The 10,394-nt window shown below is 37.6% G+C and overlaps 1 protein-coding gene across 1 annotated transcript; it reads left to right on the forward strand.

Moving 5' to 3' along the window:
• The first annotated feature begins 11 nt into the window (after window positions 1-11).
• On the forward strand, window positions 12-3,663 carry LOC112034464 (DNA damage-binding protein 1a). The gene is given in 5 exon segments (XM_065780442.1): window positions 12-1,111; window positions 1,228-1,340; window positions 1,342-1,376; window positions 1,379-1,506; window positions 2,926-3,663. Coding segments are annotated over 5 exon segments (1,104 nt in total). The 5' UTR covers window positions 12-865; the 3' UTR covers window positions 3,508-3,663.
• Window positions 3,664-10,394: the final 6,731 nt, after the last annotated feature.

Genomic DNA, 10,394 nt, shown 5'->3' on the forward strand with positions numbered 1-10,394 from the left:
GGAAAGGAATAGGGAAAATTTTAGAGATCGTACCTTTCAATTGAGAGAATAAAGTCTCGGTTTGTCATTACTTTATTTTCCTAAATCTTTGTAGATGATAGTAGACCTTCTTGTGCTGTTGATTTTTTGGATTCTTTGCACTGGTGATTTGTTTGTAGGAGTAGCTGATATAGCTTGTGTTCTTAAAATTGTTTCCCTGACCTGTTGTAAAATTACTTTAAAATTAATGCAAATATGAAATATCGTTACTTACCAAGAAATGAACATTGGATCAAATTAGTAAACTTAATTGTCAAAATCTTAAGTGCTACATGTCATTTTATATCTTTACCTGGAGAAATATCTGTTTACTTTTTTTCCTATAGTTGGGGAATAATTTATTCATTGTTTTTAATTATTTTTCATAATTGCTCATCCTGAACATGACTCTGTGCACTTCTTAATGAGTTGCTGTGATAAAGCGGTAATATCTGGATTCTGGACAATGATGGATTTCTGTTTTCTTATTTTGGCCAATATGGGGGAATAGGCATTAACAGCAAAAATATACCTACCTAAGCAAGTTTTTATAGGTCAAAATTGTTTGACCATCTTTTTTATTTATTGTTGCACCATATGAATTATATTGGAAGATAAACAGATAGTGTACCAAAGTTTAGGGGTTCTAGGCAATAATTTGCTTCTGAATGGATCAAGTATGCTAGTCTGAATGAACCTGTCCGGTCTGTCCACAATAAAGCTGCTAATTTTTTTTTTTTTTGTTTTTTTTTTTTGTTTGCAAGTATAAAGCTGACTACTTCTTGTAACAGTGATATTCCCTTTGTAAGGTTTGTCATCCTTGTTAACTACACAATTTTTTCAAAAGATGCAGGAGCAGTCCAGGACCTTTGCTATTTGCAGTCTGAAGTCAAACCAGTCCAGTATAGAAGATTCTGAAACGCACTATATCCGTCTGCTGGATGACCCGACCTTTGAGTTCATATCCACCTACCAACTTGACACCTTTGAATACGCTTGCTCCGTCCTTAGTTGTTCTTTCTCTGATGATAGTAATGTGTACTACGGTGCTGGCACTGCACATGTATTGCCAGAAGAGAATGAGCCAACCAAGGTAATTGTGACACTACTGATCCCTTTTTCTTATTTAATTTTTAATTTCCCAAAACCTGAAATTAGATATGATGCTGTCATTCCAACATTTGTTTTTCCGTCATGAACAATTTTTAGGGCCGAATGTAGTTTTCATTGTTGAAGACGGGAAAGCTACGGCTTATTGCTGAGAAGGAAACCAAAGGATCTGTTTACTCTCTGAATGCTTTCAACGGCAAGCTGCGGCTGGTATCAATCAAAAATCCAATTGTACAAGTGGATGCTCCGGAAGATGGTGCTCGTGAGTTACAATCTGAATGTGGACATCACGGACACATACTTGCCCTCTATGTGAAAACTCGTGGAGATTTCATTGTTGTTGGTGTCCTGATGATCAATCTCCTTGTAATCTACAAGGTAAGTGATAAGCCGTCAATATTTCATTACCCATCAATTACTGCAAGACATTTAGGCTGCGTTTGTTTTGGGTGAAAACCATTTCCGGAAATGGTTTTCGAATTTTCCTTGTGTTTGGTTGCGCTGGAAAATTGCATTTTCCGGAAATCATTTTCAGTTGACTCACGGTCAAGGCTGAAAATGATTTCCGGACTCATTTTCACTTCAAATGAGTTCCGGAAAATGGAGAGAAAGAGAGCGCGAAGACAGAGAGAAGAAAATGGAGAGAAAGAGAGAGCATGAAGACAGAGAGAGGGAAAGAGAGAAAGAGAGCACCGCCGTCGCCGAAGAACCGGGCCTCGCCGAAGAACCGCGCCTCGCACCGCGCCGCCTTCGCACCGCGCCTCGCCGAAGAACCGCTCCTCGCACCGCAAGAACCGCTCCTCGCACGCGCGCCTCGCACCGCACCTCGCCGTGAACCCAGCGCTCGATCTCGATCTCGATCTCGATCTCGATCCCGATCTCGATCTCGATCTCGATCTCGATCCCGAAGAACCCAGCGTGCGCCTCACCGTCGATCGTCGATCGTCGATCGTCGTCGCCGCGCCTCTTCCTCTTCCTCGATCTCTCAGCTCTTTTTTTTTTTTTTTTTTTTTTTTTTTTTTTTTTTTAAGTTTGATTGCTGTTGTTGTTTTTTTTTTTTTTTTTAGAACCGATTATTGTTGTTGTTATTGTTGTTGTTGTTGTTGTTGCGTTTGCCGGAATTTGTTGTTGTTGTTATTGTGGCCGGAATTTTACTGCCGGAATTTGTTGTAGGAAAATAGCATTTTCCTAATTGAACCAAACACATAAAAATATTTTCCACCCCAATTTTCATAATACAACCAAACACTTAAAAATATTTTCCTTTTCCGGAAAATAGCATTTCCAGAAAATATGTATTTTCCGAAAAATATTTTACACGAAACAAACACAGCCTTAAAGTAATGCTTATTGTCTAATGTCTACTACTCCAATAGCCAGTGAGCTCTAGCTAAGTTGCACCTCCTCTTCCTGTACTTACAGTTACAGGGAGAGAAGGGGGTTGTGGGTTCAAAAAAGTTACCAATCGAAAATAATATACAAGTCCAACATTATACATGTCCTGTTTGCTTTCCACTCAACAACAAAAGACTCCCCTATTTGGGTCTTCAAACATAAATTTTTAAAGCCTTCTTGGCCAGTGGTTTAGGTTTTACCATGATTCTTATAGCTAGCCTGTTTTCTTCCTGTTTTCCTGTTTGTTTTCTTGCTTTCCGCTGAACAACAAAATACTCCCCTATTGGGTCTTCAAACATAAATGTTTTCATGTCTTCTTGGACAGCGGATTAGATTTTACTATGATTCTAATAGCTAGCCTGTTCTCTTGCTGATTAATACACAACTGCTCGTTGTTTCCAGCATGAAGAAGGTGCAATTGAGGAGCGAGCCCGTGACTATAATGCAAATTGGATGTCAGTTGTTGAGATTCTTGATGATGACATTTACCTTGGTGCTGAAAATAACTTCAGTCTTTTAACTGTTCGGAAGAACAGTGAAGGTGCCACTGATGAGGAGCGGGGCTGTCTTGAGGTAGCTGGCGAGTATCACCTTGGAGAATTTGCCAATCGATTCCGACATGGTTCCCTTGTTATGCGCTTGCCAGATTCTGATGTGGGCCAGATGCCAACTGTCATTTTTGGTACTGTTAATGGTGTAATTGGAGTCATTGCTTCACTTCCTCATGAGCAGTATCTCTTTTTAGAGAAGCTTCAGTCGAACCTGAGGAAGGTGATAAAGGGTGTTGGAGGGTTGAGCCATGAGCAGTGGAGGTCATTTAACAATGAGAAGAAAGTAGTTGATGCCAGAAATTTCTTGGATGGAGATCTCATCGAGTCATTCCTTGATCTCAACCGTAGGAAGATGGACGAGGTTTCAAAAGCAATGAATGTTACAGTTGAAGAGCTTTGCAAGAGAGTTGAAGAATTGACGAGATTGCATTGATTTTGTAACCTAGTTGAAGGGTTTTGTTTTTTTTCCCCTCACTTGTAACATTTTGCAGATTATATCTTCTTTTGTTTTGGCATATTTGAGTACATAATGGTTTGTAAAAAATAATTTGTCCTGTATGTGTATTATATCCATGATCATTTTAAGCTATCCTCTTTCGTTAATAACCATTGGTTTGGGTGCATACAAAGAATGGCTGTTACTCTTGTGCTTCAGCCTGGTAAGAAGTCAGATATAAGGCTGCTGTGGTAATTTGGTGGAAGCTGATTTGGTTTCCACAAATGATCCCTAGGTATGCCTTTATATGTTGGTTAGTGATGAAACACAGGTTGCTTACAAGAGATTGATTGGTGAAATGGGGAGTACAAAGCGATGTATTGTGCCTATTCTTGAGGGCAAATTCAGAGAGCTGAGACATTTATTCTTTGAATGCCACGTTGCAAGAAGAGTCTGGAAAATGATTTATGTATAGAATTCAGCCTACAATGTAATCCTGAGATTGGTTGGGAGGAAAATGATTTATGTATGGAATTCAGCCTACAATGTAATCCTGAGATTGGTTGGGAGAAGATAGTTAATTAGGCTGTAAACAATTGGACAGGGCAGAAATTGAAGGCTGTAATTTGTTAACTTGGCTTGGGGGCCACTGTTTATCAATTCTGGAAATGCAGGAATGCTGTGTTGCATCAAGGTTTTCCTAGTTTTGAAGAGCAGATTATTACTAACATTAAGAAATACGAGAAAATGAGACTTGAGTTCAGAGGGTCCTTCCATTGTGTTGATGAGAACAAAGAAGTTTGCTGTAAATGGGGACTATCTATTGCCTTTCTCAGGTATTTTAGGTCCTCTGTTTAGACTAATGAGAACGTGATTTTTTTTGTGTTTGCTGTCATATCAGCTTGTATTCTGTGTTGCTTTTCTCTGCTTGCTGTACTTTGTGTTGCTGTTTTGGCAGCTTGTTTCCTATAAAGATCTCTCTTGATTTTATTAAAGCAAAAATATAATTTGGGCCCATGGTACACATGTAAATTGCTGTTTTCAAGAAGAGATTACAAAATCATTTGAGTAGAAGATAATGTGTGAATTTTTTTTATAGGTTATAACAAAGTGTTTATAAGAAGATGATGTTTGAATTAAGAGATTAAATTGGGTCAAGAGCTGACGTAAAAGTTGGCATAAAGTTAGGAGCTGGCATAAAATGTGTGTTTTACGCCAGCCACTCCTAACCCGTCACATCGGCTAAATAATTTAAATTCAATACACACTGCACAAACCCTTTCAAACACAACACGTTCAAACTTACTCACCACTCTGATTTGCGTTTTATTTTCAACTCTCAACTATTTTTACTATTCCTATGTTTGCCGTTTTACTTTACTTTTTAAAAAAAAAATTATTATTATTTGTTACTTTAGGACCAGAAGGACAGCAGCTTTGTCCACAAAGCTGGGGAACTCTACCTTGGCTTGGACTAGCAAATACATCGGAATGGGTCGATTGATTTCGGTACGAATTTATCTCATTCATGTCAAAACAAGTCATTCTAATAAAACCTATCACCATTGTAACCTATGTTTACAGTCTAAAATGTTACTATAAACCATGTTTTTTTCACATTATAAAGCACAACACTAGGCCTCCCATCAATCAATTTTTCATAGATTCAAAAGCAACAACAGCATCATCCAATTTCCTAACTCTACAAGCATTGATTGAAAATTTGAATATGGGTTCGGTTTGTGGGCAAGAGAAAATACTGTTAGAGTAAGGGCAAAGATTGGAGGCAAAGAATTGGAGGAGGGAGGAAAGGTGGGCGAAGCGGTGAGAGAAGGCGAGAGTGCAAGCCATCCATTCGTAAATGGAGTGATCATGGCGAAAAGAGTTGATGGTGGAGGCCTAGTTGAAGATGTGAAAGTCGAAGTGAGTGAAGGAAAGGCGGTGGTGGAGTTTGGATTTGAGGAAGTGGAGGAGGTGGGTGGGAGTGAAGGGTTGGGTGAGGTGGGCGGTGAGGTAGTGGAGGTGGGTGTGGGTGTGGGTGTGTCTAAACATGTTGTGTTTGAAAGGGTGTGGTGTTTTAACTGGGTTATAGTTTTGTATAGTGAGTGTATTGAATTTAAATTATTTTACTGACGTGGTGGGTTAGGATTAGCTGGCGTAAAACACACCTTTTACGCTAGCTCCTGACCCAATTTAATCTCTTGAATTAATGGAAATTGATTACAAAGATGAAAGATGTCAACTTAAGAGGTCCAAACTGCTAAGAAAGTAATTAAAGGTCTTAATGGAAATCAAATCTTGTGAGCCCATCTCTCGTAACTAATAAGATTTTTTTTTTGACTTTCTAGCAAATACTAATGTATTTCATATATCGACTCTAATAGAGTTGAAAATTTTAATTTCAAACTATTCAAAGTTGCGGGGTACTTGTATTGGAAAACTTGATTGAAGAATTAAGGAGAAATTATATTTTACTACCCTAAACTATGCACCAGATTATACTTTGCACTCAAAACTATTCGAACACACACATTGCACCCTAAACTATCACAATTATCGCACTTTGTGCCCCGGTGTTAGTTTTACTATTATGTTTGACAGAATCCTACTGCAATGACATGCACACGACAAGCACATGATTCTTGCTTAGTGGAACAAACTTAAAAGACCGAAACACCCTTCTTCAAAATCAATTAAAACAAAACCCAATTTTGTTTTACACGTGCCTCTCCCAAATTCAAATTCTTGTAAACCCTAAATCCCCAATTTGAAAATTGCTTCTGCTCCACCACTACTCCAACCCCTATGTTCAACGCCCCATTTAACAAGAACAACTTGTCTAACATTTCTTAAAATTCTTCAAGCGTCATAATCAAATTTTCATTAAAATACTTCTTGGGCAATACAATTTAGCTTTTATTTTTTATTTTTTATGGAACCAATACAATTTCGCTTATAATGCTTAGAGTAAGACGGGAGAGATGATCTTTAAGCATAACCGGCTTCCCTGACAAGGTGTAAAGGCAGAGATGGTCTTTGAGCCTAATTGGCTTCCTTGACAAGGTGCAAAGGCGTGACATAAAGGCTCACATTTCTTCAACGTGAATATACTGATAGGTTTCGAGTCGTTTTGAGCTAAATAGCTCAGAGAGGTAAATCTTATGCTCTTTTGACGCCAATAAGGTCCATAAAGTGCCCATGTAATATTGAGATAGTTATAAATGCTATATTTATTAGCAGCAGTTTGGGGTCTAGAAGCAAAGACATGGTCATGTGTCTTTAGGGTTTACAAGAATCTGAATTTGGGAGAGGCACTCACATGAGAGAGATGTGGAAAAATTGGGTTTTGTTTTAATTGATTTTGAAAAAGGGTGTTTTGGTCTTTTAAGTTTGTTTCACCTAAGTAAGATGCATGTGCTTGTCACGTGCAGTAGGATTCCGTTAAATATAACAACAAAAATAACACTAGTGTGCGGCGGCGGTGCCACGTTAAGGGTAGGGTGGTCCTGGCCTGAAAAAAAAAATTTATATATAAATTTTTTTTTTATTATTTGAATACCCTTAAAAAAATTTGGGAACACCCTCAATTTTTTTATGCCAATAAAATTAAATTTTACTTCAATATTTGTTCTACTTTCAAGCAAAAAGAAAAAGGCCCAAAAACAAAATTTTAACTAAAATCTATAAAAAAAAAAAAAAAAAAAATTTGATGTAGGACACAATTTACTATTTAATTATTGTAAATTATTATTTTTGGTATTTTTATGTAAAAAAATGTTATTTTAGGTTTAGGTGATTTATTTCCTTGTTTTTAGGTGCATTTAATACTTTTTAGGTCAAATTTGGTTTCTGTTATGGTTAGGTATCAATTAGGAGTTATTTTAGATTATATTTTCTTGTCTGTCAAGTTTTAAGGAGCCCTTAAATAGGCCCCTAAGTATGTAAACGTTTTTCATAGTTTATTATCAATAAAAATTTAGACGTGTGTCTTTTGTATTCTCTGGTGGATTCCAGACCTATCACCTTGTGGATTCAAGGAACCCCTCGTGGACTCGAGGTTTACTACCCAGGAACTAACAGTTTAGTTTCTGTTCCATCAAGAGAGCATCGTGTGTGCTCTCTGCCTGGACCGCCTCAAACTCGAGTAACAGAGCACATTGGGCCGCAAACTCAAGCAACAATGATGGCAAGATCGGAGATTGGATCAGAGATTGCTTGGTTTGCCTCGTTGCCTTGACCCTTGTCCCTCGATTCCTTGCCTCCACGCGACGCTGCGGCTTCGCCCTTCAGGCCTCAAGGTATTTTAGTTCTTTACTTCTCTCTCTTTTTCTCTACCAGTCAATCTCATCTAAATCTTACATCTTTGGCTTTGCTAATTGTTGTGCTCTGATCTAAGAGTGACTGAGTGAGAGCAAAGCTCTCTCTTTCTTTCTCTTTGAACTGAAATGAGATTCTTTTTATCTCTCTGTTTCTCTATGTCTAAATGTCTAATTGCCTTTACTTTATAACTTTATTTGACATTTTGACTTTTTTAGTTTGTGAGTTTGTCGTTTTGTGTACTGTGAATTTTGTGTGTTGTGAATGTTTTATATGTTTAATATTTTGTGGAATGTTAATTGGCTCTTGTGACTCTTGTCTGTTGAGTGGGTAGTGGATGGGGGCTATAGGGCCGTGGGGTGGGATATTTGAATTGGGGAAGTGGACAGGTAGAGGCAGCAAAGGTTGAAGGCATGTAGAGACAGTATAAAAGACAAATAATTAAATTATGTTAGGCACTAGGTAGTGAGTTAAGCTGTGGATAATGCACATGGGGTGTGTGCTAGACTACTAGTAATTAGTAAAGAAAAATAATGAAGCAACTAAACAATAATAATTAATAATTTAATTAACCAATACTTTATAAAAGAAAAACAAATTAAATTATGTTAGGCAGTAGGTTGAGCAGTGGATAATGCACAATGGGTTGTGTAATTTATACTCTTTAAGAAACATCCTGAGAAAAATTTCTGGAGCCGCCACTGTTGGGGTGCAAAATGTGCGTTCAAATCAAGGTGGTCGATCTTGTACCGATATTAGCCGATATGTACCATACCGGTACGTACACTGGTATCAAAATGCCAACGTTTTATACCAACCATACTAGCCAATTTTGGGCATTACCAACTGGTACAGATAAAAGCTTTTTTTTTTTTTTTTTTTTTTTTCTTTATGGCCAATATAGCACAAGTGAGATTGTATCATAATNTTTATTATCAATAAAAATTTAGACGTGTGTCTTTTGTATTCTCTGGTGGATTCCAGACCTATCACCTTGTGGATTCAAGGAACCCCTCGTGGACTCGAGGTTTACTACCCAGGAACTAACAGTTTAGTTTCTGTTCCATCAAGAGAGCATCGTGTGTGCTCTCTGCCTGGACCGCCTCAAACTCGAGTAACAGAGCACATTGGGCCGCAAACTCAAGCAACAATGATGGCAAGATCGGAGATTGGATCAGAGATTGCTTGGTTTGCCTCGTTGCCTTGACCCTTGTCCCTCGATTCCTTGCCTCCACGCGACGCTGCGGCTTCGCCCTTCAGGCCTCAAGGTATTTTAGTTCTTTACTTCTCTCTCTTTTTCTCTACCAGTCAATCTCATCTAAATCTTACATCTTTGGCTTTGCTAATTGTTGTGCTCTGATCTAAGAGTGACTGAGTGAGAGCAAAGCTCTCTCTTTCTTTCTCTTTGAACTGAAATGAGATTCTTTTTATCTCTCTGTTTCTCTATGTCTAAATGTCTAATTGCCTTTACTTTATAACTTTATTTGACATTTTGACTTTTTTAGTTTGTGAGTTTGTCGTTTTGTGTACTGTGAATTTTGTGTGTTGTGAATGTTTTATATGTTTAATATTTTGTGGAATGTTAATTGGCTCTTGTGACTCTTGTCTGTTGAGTGGGTAGTGGATGGGGGCTATAGGGCCGTGGGGTGGGATATTTGAATTGGGGAAGTGGACAGGTAGAGGCAGCAAAGGTTGAAGGCATGTAGAGACAGTATAAAAGACAAATAATTAAATTATGTTAGGCACTAGGTAGTGAGTTAAGCTGTGGATAATGCACATGGGGTGTGTGCTAGACTACTAGTAATTAGTAAAGAAAAATAATGAAGCAACTAAACAATAATAATTAATAATTTAATTAACCAATACTTTATAAAAGAAAAACAAATTAAATTATGTTAGGCAGTAGGTTGAGCAGTGGATAATGCACAATGGGTTGTGTAATTTATACTCTTTAAGAAACATCCTGAGAAAAATTTCTGGAGCCGCCACTGTTGGGGTGCAAAATGTGCGTTCAAATCAAGGTGGTCGATCTTGTACCGATATTAGCCGATATGTACCATACCGGTACGTACACTGGTATCAAAATGCCAACGTTTTATACCAACCATACTAGCCAATTTTGGGCATTACCAACTGGTACAGATAAAAGCTTTTTTTTTTTTTTTTTTTTAAGTTTTGTAATTTTTGAATTTTTGTAAGGGCAAAATGGTAACTTTTTTGCATTAACTTATCAATATATATATATCTATATAATAACTAATAGCCGAAGCGTTGACTTTTTGTTGACCACTCCTCATTGCGCCACGTGGTTACGTAAATTAATGCCACGTTTTCCTTTAAAACACAGAACACTGTATCTTTTCGTTTGGCCGAACAAGAGAAATGTTGGGTAAAATCTTCACTTTTCAAACAAACACTCCTTTTGGCCCTGGGTAGTTAAAAATTTTACACCTTTTAGATTCCTTCCCGCAGAAAAAAAAAATACTTCTTTCCTATCTCTTTTTCCTATACGCTTCTCTCTTTCCCTCTCTCCTTTTCAGACACTAACTTCACCGTTTCATTCTACA

Source organism: Quercus suber, unplaced genomic scaffold (genome assembly GCF_002906115.3).
Source record: "Quercus suber isolate HL8 unplaced genomic scaffold, Cork oak 2.0 scaffold_236, whole genome shotgun sequence".
Taxonomy (NCBI): domain Eukaryota; kingdom Viridiplantae; phylum Streptophyta; class Magnoliopsida; order Fagales; family Fagaceae; genus Quercus; species Quercus suber.